Raw genomic sequence first — 17,436 nt, forward strand, 5'->3', positions numbered from 1 at the left:
AGCTGAGACCGCTAACTCACTGAGCAATGTCACAATGTCACTATCCCTTTTCAGACTGTGAACCCTTGGAGAACATTCCTCAATCACACAAGGAAGATTTGTCAGTAAAAAAAAAAAAAAAAAAAAAAATTGCCAGAAGGCGGCTACTATTCTTCCCATCTTTGTAGTGCCCGCAGCGAAAGGAGGCTCAGAGAGTGGTATGAGCTCAGTCAACACACCATCTCGGCGCCCAGGCCGGCCGCGGCGGGGGGGGGGGGGGGGGGGGGGGGGGGGGGGGGGGGGGGGGGGGGGGGGGGGGAGGGGGCGGCGGCGGCGGCGGCGGTGGCGGGAGGACCCGGCGCTGGGGGCGCTGAGCGCCCGCCGCGCTTCCGGAGCCCCGTAGGAGGCGTCAGCGGAACGGGCGGTTCTGGCCGCGGCGTAAACAAGGGCCGGCTGCGGCGGGCGGCGAGTGGCGAGCTGGAGGCGGGGCGGGCTGCCTGGATTCTAGTCCCGGCCCCAAGCGGACCCCCTTTCCGCCCTGCTCCCGGCGGGGCCCCGCCGCCGCCGCCGCCGCGCCCCCGCGCCCCCGCCCCGCGCCCCCGCAGCGCAGCCCAGGCAGCGGAGGGGCTGTCCTCCCCGAGGAGGGCTGAGAGGGCGCGGGCGGCCAGCGGGCGGCCTTAACCCCGTCCCTATCGCCGCCCCTTTCTGCTCGCCTGTCGCCGCCGTGCATTTCTGCCTTTTCTTTTGTCTCTTTCCCCCGCGCGGGTGTGGGGATTGTTGGTGAACAAACGTGCAGCCTCAAGATGGCTGATGGCAACGAGGATCTGCGAGCGGACGACTTGCCAGGGCCAGCCTACGAGAGCTATGAGTCCATGGAGCTCGCCTGCCCCGCCGAGCGCAGCGGCCACGTAGCCGTCGGCGACGGGCGCCACATGTTCGTCTGGGGCGGCTACAAGGTCAGTGGGCGGCCGGCCGCGGCGGGCGTCGCTCGGCTGGACCCCGAGTCCGGGTCGGCAGGGGTGGGGGGGGCAGAGCGGCCGCCCGGACCCCCCTCCCCGCGTCGCGACTGTGCCCATCGGTGCATTTTCTTGCGAGCGGGCTTCTCCTCACCGGTCCGCTAATCCGCGCGGACGCTCCTGGGCTGCTGTCACTCCAGCCCTCTGCTTACGGGGCCCGCGGCGGCCCTGGGCGCTGTGGACGTTGGAGCGTTGTTTGGGGGAGGGCACGTTGGGCGGCGCACGACTACGATACGTGTTATGTTTTAAAAGGTGGGGCGCGGGTGGGAGGTAAGAGAGGTGACGTTGTGTGATGTCACTCTTACCGTTTGTCGGCCCGCTTAGAGCACTTCATTCTCTGCAGCTGGGGTCCTTTGGCCCACGGATACCGTTGCTCGCTTGGGCAGTAATCGGGGTGTAGGAAAACTCTCTAGAATTCCCGAAGGCCGCAGGGATGGCCTTATTCAACCTTCCCGCCTGTTCGGGAGGCCTAGCTACACCTGTGCAGATGGCCATCCCCCTGCTGTTTGAACATTCCAGGGCTGTTATGCTTTCAGCTGATAAAGAGTTGACAATTTTCAGAGGAAACCCCTATTAAGAAAACTAATGGAGAAGGCGCCAGCAGCAACCAAAAAATCAATAGCAACAATTGTAACTACCAAGTTCAGCTCTCTGACCCCTGCTCATAAACAATGTTTAGAGCCAGTTGCATTTCTTGTTACCACTGGCTTCTTGTTACCAGGTGTCTCCTGTTTAAACTTTGTTCTCTAGTTCTCCTGCCCTTTTGCTATTAGAGCTTCTCAGTAACGATCCATATCCTAGCACTGGCTCATTTCATTCGCTGGGGTTGCTCTGAGACATTCCTACCAAAAGTTAACTCTTTTTAGTCCCTTTTGGTCTTAACATTGATCTCCCTGCCCCCATTTGCTTGAGATCTGGTCCACTACACCTGTGTGCTTGATGACTGACTTTATGACTCTGGTAATAGGTTTTAGCTTCTTGCACGTTGACCTGGTCATAACTGAACACTTTTGAGATGACTGTCAAAAAAGACAGATGGAATAAACCACTATAGCTGTCCTGACTAATTTAGTTTAACCACAAAAGCATTTTTTTAAAAATTTTATTTTGCCAGTCCTAATTAATCTGTAATGCTTTCCTCAGCTGCCAGTGAATAGCTGGTTAGAGGACGGTACTTGGTAGGAGGAAGAGGCAGTTATGTAGTGACCCTTATTAAAATGTCAATCCATTGGAGAAAAGTTAACCTGTTAGTCAATCACACTGTGGTCTAAACTACATATTCATAATTCTGTTTGTAAATATCAGCAGCATTGAAGGAACAGGACTTTTCTTTGGGGAGTGGGGAGAGCGAGGGTTGTCAGGAAGGACGATTTTTTTTTTTTTAATGTTTGTTTTTGAGAGAGATCAAGGTAAGTGCAGAGAAGGGGGGCGGGGGCAGAGGACCCGAAGTGGTCTGTGAAGGATCTGTGCTGACAGCAGAGAGCCGGATGTGGTACTTGAACCCATGAACTGTGAGATCATGACCTGAGCCGAAGTTGGATGCTTAACAGACTGAGCCACCCAGGCACCTCAGGAACGAAGGTTTCTGATGGTGAGTGTTTGAGGGCCCAGAAGTCTCGGATTTAGGCAGGATGACCAGTGATGACCAGTGAAGTGGAGTGGTTCCAAAACCGGCTGTCCTCAGTATTTTGGCTAGAACTCTGAAAAGCCCTTGGATATTGTTTTTGAGGGCAATAAACCTTAGCTTCCCACACAGTAGTCCCTTTCCCTCTTCAGACCAGGTTGAGCTATTCCGGGTGAGCCTGCTCTCATGCTTCCAGCCTTAAGTGGTGGAATAGAAAGAGAAATGTCTACAAGGCCACGTGCACTAATTCTGTATGGTACTCAAGCTTATTAGACTCTGACACCCATTCTCCATGAACTGCTATTGTTCACGGTATGTTGACATTGTTCAAAAAGTGGGGAGGTTCAAAGGCTAGGAAGGTCAGGCAGTGATTAAAGTTGCCAATTCAGGGAAAGGAGGGTAGAATGCTGATTCCACAGTTACTTGCCAAGTAATCTTGGGCAAATTACTTACCTCTCTAAAAAACCTGTTTTCTTGTAATCTCAACTACTTTTTAGGGTTGTTATGAAGATTAAAGAAAGTAATCCATTGGGGCACCTGGGTGGTTCAGTCTGTTAAGCGTCCGACTTCAGCTCAGGTCATGATCTCACGGTCCTTGAGTTCGAGCCCCGCATCAGCCTCTGTGCTGACAGTTTGGAGCCTGGAGCCTGCTTCGGATTGTGTCTCCCTCTCCCTCTGCCCCACTTGTGCTCTGGCTCTCTCTCTTAAAAATGAACATTAAAAAAAAAAATTTTTTTTTTTTTTTTAAAGAAAGTAATCCGTTGATAGTGTTCATATAGTTCTGGCATATGGTAAACTCATTCTGTTAAGAATTACTATCTGAAGGGAAATGGAGCAGAACAACGAACAGAAAATTTTGCACATTGACTGAATAATTGCACACTGGCAATTCTGCCATCTGTTTCTTGGTAGAGAATGGATGGATGAGAGTAAAAAATGGCCAGAAAATGACACGTGTTAGTGTGAGTCAGGCACTCACACGGTAGAGCAGTCTTTAGTGTGCAAACCATGGCATACTGACCTCTCCTGAAGTCATGCAGCTGAAACCTGGTGAATGGTCTGTTCAGCATAAAGTGACACTAGAGATTTCCTAGAGATGTTGTAACTTCCTGCATCATTGCACCTGCTGCATCAAAAACATGAATTAAGGGTTATCTATATTAAGCATTACTTTGAGTATGTGGCCTGGAGCAAGGAAGATTGTCCATTTGATAGTATTGTTAAGACCCATTTAACATCTCATAACTCTTATTACTATCTCAAACAAGGTAGATATGAAAAAATATACAGTAGTGCTTCTTTAGAATACCAATTATTTTTTATATTTGCTATTTTTTTTTTTTTTTATTCTTCTTAGAGTAATCAAGTCAGAGGATTGTATGACTTTTATCTGCCTAGAGAAGAACTATGGATCTACAACATGGAGACTGGAAGATGGTAACTGTGGATATTATGAGGGGGACTAAAAAATTCAAGTAAGGTTGCAAATAAAAACTCTGTGAAGCCCATTCTAACAAAACTATTTTATTTGAAGACGCAGAGTTATCTCTATGTTCTAAAACCAACCTTGTACTAGTTTGGTTCAGCTGCTAAGCTTAGATACATTAGCAACTCTTCAGTAATTAGTTGGTGATTTTATTTTTTAAGTTTATTTGTTTTGAGAGAGAGAGAGAGAGAGAATCTCAAGCAGGCTCTGTGCTGACACAGGCCTGGAACCTACGAACCATGGGATCATAACCTGAGCCGAAATCAAGAGTCAAGATACTTAACCGACTGAGTCACCCAGGCACCCCTACTTGGTGCTTTTATGACCTTCGAAGAAACTTGTATTCAGAGCTCTAAGTAGTATCATTGTAATACTAAAATAAAGAGGTAGATAGAGGCTTCCAATCCTGGAATGAAAATATTATAAAAGTTCCATATGATGTTTTTTCAAGATGTTAGGTCTTCTGTTACGTGGAAAATGAGAAAATTTCTAGATTGTATCTGCTAGAAATAAAGGTGGTGTTTTATTTTAATGAGCTCTGCCATTAAAGTTTCTATACAAATCTCTTTAAAATAGTGTTTTGTTTAAAAAAAGAAGTTAAATTTGCCTTCCACACAACTGGGGGATATTCTGAAAAGGCTCTTTTGCCAGTCTTGTGACAGTGGTCCTCAAAGAGGCTCTTGGCAGAATCTTAAGAGTTCAACTAAAAATGGGGCGCCTGGATGACCCTGTCGGTTAAGCATCCCACTTCGGCTCAGGTCACCATCTCATGTTTGCGAGCTTGAGTCCCACTTTGGGCTCTGTGCTGACAGCTCGGAGCCTGAAGCCTGCTTCAGATTCTGTGTCTCCAGTCTCTCTGCCCCTCCTCCACTTGCCCTCTGTCTCTCAAAAATAAATAAATGTTGAAAAAATTTTCTTAAAAAGTTCAACTAAAACTAAGTCAGGATTATTTCTGTACATAGCAAATCAGTGTTGATCTGAGCTGTTGGCTCATCTGTGTTTTTTTTTTTTTTTTTCAAGAGAGAAATTGATAATGGTATTCCTTTAATAGGGGAATTCTACGAATTTTTAAAAAATTGAGCCCCATAACGAATTTGTAAAACTAAGCCTGCCAAAGTTAAAGCTTAGCATAAAGTGATACAGTGAGCAGAAGGCCTTAACAGTCCTATTAATACTGTGAATCTTAGGCCTTTTTGATTCAGATTCATTTTTAGATTCAGAAGGATTTAAAGCATGCAAAGCACTCCCAGGAGTGCCTGGCCTAGAGAAAGTATTACCCACGTGCCTGCAGTAGTACATTAGGTTTGAATCAGATTCATTTGAATGGCTAAAAGGTGACTAAATAAAACACACTGTGGAATTAACCGGTCAGGAGTGGGATGTTTTCCTTTTAGGTACCTGGGTGACTCAAAACCAAAAACAAAATAGCCACTTATGGTTATATCAATAAAGAGCAGGTTAGTTTGAGAAACATAAAATGGTGTGCTCCTGGGCTTCCAGAGCTTCTCACCGTCCCTGTGTGTGGGGTCAGCTGGCGCAGCCTGTGGAATGGGTGAACAAAGAGGAAGGAACTCATTCTTTGAATTAATTTTAGATGTAGACGAGACTCCCAGACGCTATCTAGCCGGCCAGCCCATTTTATTTTTTCCCTTTATCGTGGGGATAGAAGAAAAACAAGTAACTTTTGCATTTCTTCTCTTTTGGGAAACATTTACATTCAGTCTTTTTGCCCTCAGGAAAAAAATTAACACAGAAGGGGATGTTCCTCCTTCTATGTCAGGAAGCTGTGCGGTGTGTGTGGACAGGGTGCTCTACTTGTTTGGAGGACACCATTCAAGAGGCAATACGAATAAGGTGAGTGTTTCTAAGGATTGTGGTTTAAGAGCTCAACTAAACATGGGGTGCCTGGGTGGCCCTGTTGGTTTTTACTCTTTTTCAGACAATCTCCGATTTCTAAGGTTAGCCCATACTTATTCCTGTCCCGGTTAAAACATGCATGTCCTTGATAACGGTATGAATGTGCATTTTAGTATTTTGTCTACCAGTCCGTATTTCTCTATGCCTTTTGTAAAGTCAACTTTGATAACTTGTTTGCAGTAATTTCCTGAGTGGGTTTTCTTTGTGCTCTTTGCAGCTGTGGTTCTCTTAGAACCCTGGGGTGTTAGATAAATATTAGCAAACCAAATGAAAACAAGATGCAATGATGAGGAGCAGGGTAAAATGAACAGACCACCACTCGGCTGTGAAGATAAATTAATACAGAATTTTATACACTAAAATTCCCGTAATATGGTACCATAAGGTACTGTTGTTCAGACTTTGTGTTTTTTCCAAATAGGAAAAAGATTAACAGTTGTTTTCTCAGGCCAGCAAGACACAAATATCAATGAGAAAGATGCATATGATTTAGGGAGTCTCTTAATAAATTTATTTAGCAACGTAGCACCTTATATACTGAGCACTTGGTTAGACATTGGAGACACAGAGACGAATGATACAGTTCCCATCTCTAGGTGCTCATATCCTAGAGGGGATACACATAATAAGTAGATGGTTCCAGTAGCATATGATAAGAAGATACATAGAGCCTGGCTCATAAAATAGCTCAGTAAATATTGTTAAATCTGAAAAAGAATCCTTGACATTGTGTTTGGCAGGATGGAGGAAGAGAGTAAGTAAAGTCTTTAACCAAGAGGGTTGAATAGAATCATAACTGGGAGAGGTAGCCAAGATGCAAGTATCAGGAGGCAGAAATATAAGCAAATGTTTTGTTCACGGAAATGCTAAGTGGTTTGGTGTGACTGGAGCATATGGCTGACAAAGTTTCAGACTATTCCTAGCAGCTCTAGGGATTTCTTTGAGATCCCTTGGGACCCCTGTGGGAGGAGCATCATGGTGTTAGGCAGGCTTCAGATCACCCCCCTACCCCTCCATCTTAACAGTTGTAGCTCTACTTCAGTTAGGCTTTTGCTTAAGATTTTGTGTGAAGTAAGGGTTCTGTGCCTAAAAGATTTTGTGAGGCACTGCTACAGGCTGTAGTGGAGGTGTGTGTGTTTTAGGGCAAGGAAGAGAAAAAGAACCTTAACACCACATGAAGCAGCTTGGGGAAAAAAAGAAGCCGTGGCTTTAGGGGTAGACAGAAATGGCTAGAGTTGAGTATTTTTAAGTCTGATCAAAAGGAAGCTTAGGAGTCTTAGAAGTAAAAAGATATACATATAATGGCCAGGTCTCTTCAAGTATCTGGATGTGAAACCATGGAAAGACAGACCAGTACTTAATCTTTTAAAATTTATCCTTTGCTCCCAGAGTTAAGTAGGCGCTTAAGACATGTTTGTTAAATTGAATTTGAAGGTGAAATTGCTAAGTTGAATTCTTCTGGTGATACCGTCTTCAAACCCATAAATTGGATTAGCATAACTCAAAGTGCCTATGTAAGGCACAATATACTTCTGTTCCTTCATCAAAAAAATGAGGCTGTTAAACTGAGAACAAACTGAGGGCTGATGGGGGGTGGGAGGAAGGGGAGGGTGGGTGATGGGTATTGAGGAGGGCACCTGTTGGGACGAGCACTGGGTGTTGTATGGAAACCAATTTGACAATAAATTTCATATATTTTTAAAAAATGTGGCTATTAGGATAAAAAAATGAGCTCAACAGGGTGCTTAGCAACTTAGGTAATCTATATTCTGGTATAAGTTCCTTATGTATATTTGGACCAGTAACAATCTGTAGTCACAATTGTAGAAGTACTGAATTAGATGACATTCCTATAGTCATAAATCACAACAAAACTAAATGCCAAGGTTGAGTTTCTTTTGCATAACCAAATCTAACTGAAATCATTGCTTCTGACAGTTCTACATGCTGGATTCAAGGTCTACAGACAGAGTACTACAGTGGGAAAGAATTGATTGCCAAGGAATTCCTCCATCATCAAAGGATAAACTTGGTGTCTGGGTATATAAAAACAAGTGAGTTAGCAGCCCCGTAGGTTTGGGTTTTTATGTGCAAAGTGGTTTGCCATTCAAGTATCCATAGCCCATAAACACTGTAACCCTAGAACATAACTTCTAGGGCCCATATGAGGATTATGTGAATTAATACATCAAAGCACTTAACACCTAAGACATAATTAGGCACAGTAGGCATTATTCTATGAATAAGAATTTTCATATACTCAAGCATGCCTTCTCAGTTCCTAGCATGACAAAAGAAAAACTTCTTGTAACTTCCTAACCTGTGGATGTTAGAATTTTTAGTGTCTTGGTTTTTTATCAAACAGGTTAATATTTTTTGGAGGTTACGGATATTTACCTGAAGATAAAGTATTGGGAACTTTTGAATTTGATGAAACATCTTTTTGGGTAAGTGAAGTTTCATATTTGTATATGGTCTACTTAGTATGTTGAAATAATACATCTTATGTCTGCTAGTCTTGTTCATTTTGCCTTGTTCATAAACCAGACAAGGATATGTAATTTTACAAATATTATTTGAAAAATAACTCAGATTCTTACTCATTTTCTGTAGAATTCAAGTCACCCAAGAGGATGGAATGATCATGTACATATTTTAGACACTGAAACATTTATCTGGAGTCAGCCTATAACTACTGTGAGTTACTGAAGAATAATGAATTATTAAAGTAAGGCTACCTAGAGGAGAAAGGGAATTGGGAGGTGGTGTAAAATTGACAGTTCATTCTTGTTTTTCTGGAGAAAATCCATTGCTTTCATTATTCTCCACGAAGTCCATACCTCAGAAAAGTTTAATGAATGTGTGGACTGACCTGGCATCTACTATCTAATACATGTTAAGGGGTATTGCTTATAACTAAATAAATGACCTGGCAGTAGACTGTTAATTAGATTTCTTTTTCCTCTGACGGTGTCTTATAATGTGCTACCTTTTTATTAAAAAAAAAAAAAAAAAAATAAGCATTCCATTAACTAGTGCATTCAGTAATATATCTCCAAAATCTAAAATTACAGCTCCCAGGGTTAGTACTGCTGTTGACTAGACATCTGCACTTGAGCTTAAAAGCTCAAGTGTCTTGCATACCCTCATCCCACCTCCAGAGAAGACTGGTGTTTATTTTAAAAAATTGCTTTTGTGACTTTTATAGGGTAAAGCACCTTCACCTCGTGCTGCCCATGCCTGTGCAACTGTTGGAAACAAAGGCTTTGTGTTTGGAGGCAGATATCGAGTAAGTTTGTGAACAGTTTCAATGATTTGCTTATGAGTCATTCAAAATGATAATTACTTAATTATCCTTTTTCAGGATGCTAGAATGAATGATCTTCACTGTCTTAATCTGGATACGTGGGAGTGGAATGAATTGTATGTATCACTTTAGATAATTTCTAAAATTTTTTAATATTTTTATTCTGTTAGCATAGAAATTTAAGCAGGTAAATAACTGAATTTAAATAAACATGATGTCTAGATCCTTAAATAAGGAATTTTATTTTTTGATTTCCTGTTCCACAACATGTGCTCAATGTTTGTTGAAAAGGTCTAAAGTTCACTCTGCCTTCTAAAAACATAGTTAATACCAAGCATGCAGCTATTAATACCAAGAAGCTTTTGGGGCACCTGGGTGGCTCAGTCGGTTAAGCGTGTGACTTCAGCTCAGGTCATGATCTCATGGTTCATGGGTTCAAGTCCCGTGTCAGGCTTTATGTTGACGGCTTGGAGCCTGGAGCCTGCTTCCTGGATTCTGTGTTTCCCTCGCTCTCTGCCCCTCCCCGACTTGTTCTCTCTCTCTCTCTCTCTCTCTCTCTCAGAAATAAATAAAACATTTAAAAAAATTAAAAAAAAAATACCAAGAAGCTTTTTAAATTTAAAGTCTCTTCTGTCAAATATTCTGTATAAATTTTCACAGAAAATTTAAATATTTTTCCATATTAAACAGTAGCTACTTTTAAACACAGATATTGTAACTTAGCTATTATTTTCAGAATTCCACAAGGCATATGCCCAGTTGGCCGATCTTGGCATTCACTAACACCAGTTTCTTCAGATCATCTCTTTCTCTTTGGAGGATTTACCACTGATAAACAGCCACTAAGTAAGTCCTTTAAAAATATAAGAAATCATTATCATTCATATGTAATATATAAATAGAAGAAAATAATTCAGTCTATTTTAGATGTATCAGAAGGCTATAGGGTTGGTTGGAGGTTTGCTATTATTTTTGATCCTATAATATATAATTGTTTTGTACTATAACATCCATCTATTCTGTCCAGTGCAGCCCTTAAAAGCTCCACCTAAGGGTTGTGACATGCAAAGGGCTTACTTGATTAACTGCACGGAAAAACCAGGATATTTACTTTCTCTTTCTACTTACAGTTTATTACCTTTCTTGCTAAAGCTGTGCCCTTTAAACATGAATGTCTCATTGACAAAATAACGTATTTCATGGCTCTTCTTTCTTCGCTTCAATCAGGTGATGCTTGGACTTACTGCATCAGTAAAAATGAATGGATACAGTTTAATCATCCCTATACTGAAAAGCCAAGGTATGAAGTATTTAAAAAGTAATTCTTGTATATCTTTATGGACTTCAATTCAGTACAAGACTGGGGACACCTGGCTGCCAGTCAGTAGAGCATGTGACTCTTAATCTCAAACAACCCTGAGTCCCACGCTGGGTATAGGGATTACTTAAAACCTTAAAAAAGATGTACAAGACTGGTAATGATTGAGGAAATTGTGGCTGCATTACATCCACTATTCTTATGATAAACACCCTAGCATTCACTAAGGTTTAACATCCTACCTTTTTTTTTTTTTTTTAATGTTTGAGAGAGAGAGAGTGCACACGTGTGAGCATGAGTGGGGTAGGGACAGAGAATTCCAAGCAGGCTCTGTGCTGGCAGTGTGCAGATGCAGGACCCAGTCTCAGGAACCGTGAGATTGTGACCTGAGCCCATATCAACAGTCAGATGCTTAACAGACTGAGCCACCCATGCGCCCCTAACATCAAACCTTTTGAAAGAAAAGAAAACCAATGCTATCCTTGTATTAAATGCTTTCTTTTCTGTCATGGTGCATGAAAAACAGGGCTGGATGTTGACTTCTGCTGTTTTTATCATAAAATTGATGTAGTTAAAATTTATAATCAAGGTCTTTACTCCAGTGAATTGAACTGCTTCTAGGTTTGTCACTTAAAAAAAAAAACTGGAGAGAATTTCAAAACCTTGAAGAATGTATATGGGGGGGAAATCCAGAACTTTCTATTAGATTGGTAGGAGCACTGTATAACAAATACTAAATCAAATCACCCAAAAAGAAGAGTTATTTTTGTTAATCTCAAGAAGAATTCTTACAAAAACTGCCAAAGCAAATGATATAGTCACAACTGGTACTCAAAGCATATTTAGGTAGGTCAGCCTGCATTTCCCCACAAGTCTCTAATTTAAGTACACTTATGCCATAAAGGCTTCATCTGGCAGAAAAATTCTTCCACATAATTACCAGGCCTGAGACTTTGAGTAGGTCAGGCAGATTCACAGCATCCTTCAGGTTTTTTCTTTAATGTCAACTGACCCTGCCTATGAAAAGAAGAAGATTGAGAGGGCATGTAGCACACATCTCCCATAAGATTTTTATTGCTAACAAAGACCTAGAGAACAGATCATTCAGTTCAAACCCGTCATTGCATAAGTTAGGACTGGACCAGATATGGTAACATCCAGATAAAACAGACATTAATAGATTTTTCTAGCTTTTGCTACTTAAGATAATTGCTGCTCAACATTAGGTTTTGGTCTCTACTGAAGATCTCTAGTCTTTATTTCATCATTGTGTTCGTAGTGTAAATTGTCAACTTGGTGTCTGGGTAACTTAAAACTCTTGTTTTAAATTAGATTATGGCACACAGCTTGTGCCAGTGACGAAGGAGAAGTCATTGTTTTTGGTGGATGTGCCAATAACCTCCTTGTCCATCACAGAGCTGTAAGTGTATTAAGTATACTACCCTGTATTAAAGGACACTTCATCATATTTCTGAAACTTGTGGAGTACTTACTTTTTAATATGTTCTTCATTTTCTATTTTTCAGGCACACAGTAATGAAATACTTATATTTTCAGTTCAACCAAAATCTCTTGTAAGGTAAGTAACTTTTTACTTGGTACACAGATTATTTTAAATTCGTGCTCTTGAAAAACCAGGCTTACAGATAATTTAAAGGCAATGACAAGTTTCCATTGATAAAACTAGTTCTTTAAACAAAGTGGGCTTTTGTTTTTTTGGTAGTTCTTCAAACAGTAAATTTATTTTTCTCTTGTCCACTTTCAGGCTAAGCTTAGAAGCAGTCATTTGCTTTAAAGAAATGTTAGCCAACTCGTGGAACTGCCTTCCAAAACACTTACTTCACAGTGTTAATCAGAGGTTTGGTAGTAACAACACTTCTGGATCTTAAGGCTTCATAGATAATGCCTCTGATCACCTTGCATGGACAGCAATTCTGTAAACATCAGAGAGTGGCATCGTTTGTATAATTATATGCATTGTTGTAGTTTGCAGCTTTTTGGTTTTAATGTGCATGTGAATGGCCTAGAGAACCTATTTTTGTGTCTAAAGTTTACAATAAATGTATTTAACACCAGTAACTGTCTTCTATTAAAGCAAAAGAAAATGATACTTGGCTTTTTACCCCAAGGAATGGTTATTATAGTTCCTTTTTGGTAACTTCAGGATATATAGCTATAGAAACATACTAATTATTCTTATCACTATCAAAATGGTGATGTTATTTTTTTAAATTTATATATATATATATATATTTAAATAGCAAGAGTAGTCTGTTGTATTTACAACACTGGCTATATGTATAATTACAAAGTTTTTTTTTTTACATTAATTTCAAATGGAAAAACATTATCAACAGGACTAAGCTGGTAAAAGAAATTCTGGAAGGACCAACAGCTATTTAGTGCTTTGACCTTAATGCTTTGGTATAGGGGCTGGGGCAAATGGTCATATTGACTGTAGGTAGCCATCGTCTCATCATTTAAAAAGTGACAGCTTTTTAGCTCATAAAAGAATGGAAATGACGTAGGACTTTATTCTCCATTTGTTAGGAGACAGAAGAAGAAAGCTGTGTTAGGAGTCTTTAGTGGTAAGCCTAAAAGTGCACTTATGATATCCTAGGTTAAGATACTCTGTAACATGCTGATAATTACTAGAGGTAGAAAATAAAATGGTACAAAACTGAATGAGATTACAAGGAAGAAGTGAGGATGAAAAGTGAAGTTGTATAAATGAATGGAAATAATACCATTTTTTCTAGGTGTTATTTCTTAGGCTGAATTATGTCTATTTTAAATCTGGTCTAATATATTTTTTGACAAGTACAGGTAACGGCAGAAGGCTTCCAAGACTTAATCCTAAATGTTTAACTGCCCCCAAGCCCCACCACCGCACCAGAACACGAAAAACCACCTGTGATTGGCCTGTAACAGAGCTCTGACACTGTACACGACCAAGTCAATGTCCGAGCAACTGAGCCACTTCACTCCAGTTTCTGTACAACATGAAATGAAAACTTAGTATTAACCTCCCAAATTTTAAGAAAACGTAGGAGAATAACTACAGATGTATACAATTAGCATTTAACTGTCCACAAATATTTTAGGAAATCCTATCCGCGTTTTCTCTCTATAAAACTGGAAAAAAAACAGTAAGTCCTTTTGGCGAATATAGCAAGGCAATGTTTAGTTCATTTTTAAATGCGGAAGTCTTGTTACATGGTGTGTTTTCATCTCTGAACTTCCAAAAGGCTATAAAATTGGCTCTTCTCAAATATTTTAGGGTTTCATTTCAGCTATTTTCTTTTTACATTCAGAAGATTGGGTGCAGACACTTTGACTTTGCCAGGAATATTTCTTGATAAATCCGTGTCCTATAAAAAGAGAATTGCTGAATATCTTCACATGCTATATGGTAGTCATGTTTCTTTTATGATAATTATGTGCCCTCTGCTGTCAAAAGAAAGGCATTTCCAAAATTTCCAACTGAAATGATCTTATCTTACTTCTTCTAGTAAGACAGCATTTTCTACCAAAACAAGAGCTGCAGCTTGGCATGTATTAAATAAAGAACCAAAAGTAGAAAAGTATAACTGCTAACATTTTTAATTGCACCACCCATCTCCAGACTTCTGGAGGAATACTTTACCTTTACACTGCGAAATAAGTCTTTTTCTCTTGCTGTTGCTTCTTTGGAATGCATGAAACTATTCAAGGCTGTTTTTGCAGCTGTAAATAGAAAATAGAAGAATCTACTTCTGTGCAGAGAAGAAGGGATCAAAATCATTCATAAAAAGATTTTAAATACCTTTTCCCTTTTTCTGAACTCCAGGAGTAAGTTTCACTTTGTATCTTTAAGAAGGAATTACATGTATTACTAAATAGAAATTTCAAAACAACATAACCATTATGTCAGCTATTTTGAGTAAACTAAAGACGACTTACTTATAGTTTGTCATGGTGGAGTAAGGGGCACAAATTGGGATGGCAAATAGTAATACATCTTCAGGATGTGGCTGCCCTGTCAAAGAGTCAAAGAGATTTTCCTAAAAGGGAAAAGAAAAACAATTATAAAATGCATACCAGTCCTAGAAAAAGGAAAACTCTAATATTTCAAGTCATATTTTTATCATTTTTATCTTTTTCTGATAGATCTTTTTCCCCCACCCTTCCCTCGATAGACCTTCAGTGTTAAGACCAAGTGGTATTTATACTTCTATTCTTTACTAAAAATTTTTTCCATAGCATAATTCTCACATGATTTTCAAAATGGCACTTGTAAATACATACAAGGGAAAAAGGAGAAAAAACTTGTTGGATAACAGTACATTGCAGAAAACTGCTATGGATTAAAAATAATGTATAATAATGACCACAAATAGATTTAAATCCATTGCATGGAAATGAGATTGACACTTTGGCTAGACCAGTAGTTCCTGACCACGGGGATTTTTCTGTCCCCATTCCCCACTCCCCTCCGCCCCTGGACACTTTTGCCTGTTCTTAAGGAAGAATCTTCTAGCCTTCTTAGAGTTGCTCTTTGGTGGGCTGCCTATAAGATGAGCCGTATTTATTTAGCAACATGAATAACCTTAGACAAGATGCTTGGTGTTCAAGTAATGTTTACTATGTGCCATGGACTTCTCTAAATGCTTCATGTGTATTTTCAAAACAACTCTCTCCTGGTAAGGACAATTATCCCCACTCTTCAGATGAGGAAACAGAAGCACAAAAACAATGGCTCAAGGTTGCAATTATATGTAGCAAAGTTAGGATTTAAACCCAGAATGTTGGACTCCAGAGCCTGTGATCTTGTCTTAGCTTTTAAAGTTTTAATTAGTGCTTGCTTCGGCAGCACATACACTAAAGTTTTAATTAGTTAGAAACTGTGTGTCAAATGTTCTGGGAACTAGACTGTAGTCATTGTATATCACTGTAGAGACCCCAACACAAAAATCATACCTCATTACCCTGTTGATCCAGATCTTGCTCTTCCTGCTCCAAACATAAAATTTTAAAAGTCAGCTATAACTTAAATTGAAATTCCACATGATTAAAAACTATGAGGAGAAAAAAATATTAATATAGCAAGATTGTCACATTGAACCAACAGGTTATGGACCCCAAGAATGTATTCTTCAGTATCACAAAACTCTATTGAATTAATATGTGCATCTAATATTTTATTTTTTTTAACATTTATTTTTATTTTTGAGACAGAGACAGAGCATGAACGGGGGAGGGTCAGAGAGAGGGAGACACAGAATCTGAAACAGGCTCCAGGCTGTGAACTGTCAGCACAGAGCCCAATGTGGGGCTCGAACTCACGGACCGCGAGATCATGACATGAAGTCGGACGCTTAACTGACTAAGCCACCCAGGCGCCCCTGTGCATCTAATATTTTAGAGAACAATGCAATTCAAAGAGAAAAAGGATTGTTCTCTGAAGTGGTTTTTTTTTTTTTTTTTAAGGACTTTCATTTGGAGTACATGCTAAAACAGTAAAATGTAAAATGCCAATTTAAAATTACAACTAAATCTGATGTTTGCCAAAAGAAAATGGAGAATCCTAGGGAACAGAACTTTTATTTTTTAGTCTTTCAACAGTTCTAAGAATTTTTCACTATTAAGGTAATCTTAGGGGCGCCTGTGTGTCTCAAGTTGGTTAAGCGTCTGACTCTTGATTTTGGCTCAGGTCATGATCTCACCAACTGTGAGCTTGAGCCCCACATCGGGCTCTGTGCTGTATGGAGCCTGCTTGAGACTCTCTCTCACACACACACACAATAGGTAAATATAAAAGAAAAAGTTAAATTTTGTTTTGCTTTGGTTAGATTATCTCCAAATAGATTTTTTATGTATGATTCATTACACCCCAATATTTATGAGTTTACAGTTTACAGAATTACAAATATGAGAACAGTGTAAAAAAATCTGAGGATCAAACTGAGTTATAACATCACTAAACAGTAACACTGTCCAGAGGAAAAAAACAGTAACACATTTAGAATCCCTGTAAGCATTATCTGCACTGAACAGAGCAAACCATTCTAACCAAAGCTTTAACTGCAATAAATAAAATACAGGCTAAGTGAAATTTTTTCCAATTTTATAAAATAATCATTTGCTCAAGATTTCAAGATCTCAGGCAACCATCTTAACTGGAAAAGTTAACTTCTAACTGGTTTTTCAACCAGAGCACTTGGCAGTTTCAACATTATGTAAGATAAGACAGCATATATTCTCATAGAAAAATCTAGAGTTGCGCAAATTTATTCCTACTCCTCTTCAAGATAATCCCAATTATTTGTCTTATTTTAACGAAGTTCCCACTAGAATCAAAGCCTCTCCATACAATTCTTTTCTAAAGGCTTGTGATAAACTACTTACCTATGAACATGACCATTTTTACGCTTACATCCTGGAAATGTAGTCTTTTAGGTTGTATTTCTAAAATGACTTTTCCATTAAGGATAGTTACCACTTGTCCTGGTTTTAGCACTTGTAAGCCTCATATTTTGGGAACCTGAGGTGGTTAGTGACCCTAATTAATGAAGCAAAAGCCCACATATGTGTGGTAGCCTTACCTTGTCATCATGTGGATCATCTACAGCCAAGTCTTGTAACTCTGGAGTTACAACCTCAAGGGAGGGAGTTTCTTTCTTTATGCTGTCTGAAGCCCTTTGTCCACCTCTAGGTTTCTGGGGCTGTTTCTTCACAGGTTCATCCTTTGTTTTTCCTTTCTTCCCCTTCTTCCCCTTTTCTTCTTTGTTTGAACCTGCAGACTTTAAT

At 39.9% G+C, this 17,436-nt stretch overlaps 2 protein-coding genes across 3 annotated transcripts in view; one reads left to right on the forward strand and one right to left on the reverse strand.

Annotated features, from left to right (window-relative positions):
* The first annotated feature begins 360 nt into the window (after window positions 1-360).
* Window positions 361-12,722, forward strand: KLHDC2 (kelch domain containing 2). The gene is made up of 13 exons (XM_043556091.1): window positions 361-935; window positions 3,977-4,056; window positions 5,842-5,959; window positions 7,961-8,076; window positions 8,388-8,469; window positions 8,636-8,719; window positions 9,231-9,311; window positions 9,387-9,445; window positions 10,066-10,175; window positions 10,557-10,629; window positions 11,980-12,067; window positions 12,174-12,226; window positions 12,413-12,722. The coding sequence occupies exons 1-13, from the start codon at window positions 783-785 to the stop codon at window positions 12,534-12,536; spliced, it is 1,221 nt and encodes a 406-aa protein (XP_043412026.1). The 5' UTR covers window positions 361-782; the 3' UTR covers window positions 12,537-12,722.
* Window positions 11,695-17,436, reverse strand: part of NEMF (nuclear export mediator factor) — a 57,712-nt gene continuing 51,970 nt past the window's right edge. Inside the window, exons 28-33 of one of the 2 annotated variants that reach the window (XM_043556090.1) lie at window positions 17,232-17,429; window positions 15,607-15,639; window positions 14,590-14,690; window positions 14,453-14,496; window positions 14,294-14,373; window positions 11,695-14,018 (exon numbers count right to left, since the gene is read on the reverse strand). In XM_043556090.1, the coding sequence (XP_043412025.1) occupies window positions 13,941-14,018; window positions 14,294-14,373; window positions 14,453-14,496; window positions 14,590-14,690; window positions 15,607-15,639; window positions 17,232-17,429 (534 nt within the window). In that variant the 3' untranslated portion in view covers window positions 11,695-13,940. Of the gene's footprint in view, window positions 14,019-14,293; window positions 14,374-14,452; window positions 14,497-14,589; window positions 14,691-15,606; window positions 15,643-17,231; window positions 17,430-17,436 lie in introns of both variants that reach the window. The other variant, XM_043556089.1, reaches the window with a different exon arrangement.

Source organism: Prionailurus bengalensis, chromosome B3 (genome assembly GCF_016509475.1).
Source record: "Prionailurus bengalensis isolate Pbe53 chromosome B3, Fcat_Pben_1.1_paternal_pri, whole genome shotgun sequence".
NCBI classification, from domain to species: domain Eukaryota; kingdom Metazoa; phylum Chordata; class Mammalia; order Carnivora; family Felidae; genus Prionailurus; species Prionailurus bengalensis.

Bases quoted from the DNA above. Each gene is read 5' to 3' on its own strand.
- KLHDC2 (XM_043556091.1), top strand. From the start codon at position 783: ATGGCTGATGGCAACGAGGATCTGCGAGCGGACGACTTGCCAGGGCCA. The intron at 936-3,976 runs GTCAGTGGGCGG...TATTCTTCTTAG, and splicing joins TCGTCTGGGGCGGCTACAAG to AGTAATCAAGTCAGAGGATT. The intron at 10,176-10,556 runs GTAAGTCCTTTA...CGCTTCAATCAG, and splicing joins CACTGATAAACAGCCACTAA to GTGATGCTTGGACTTACTGC.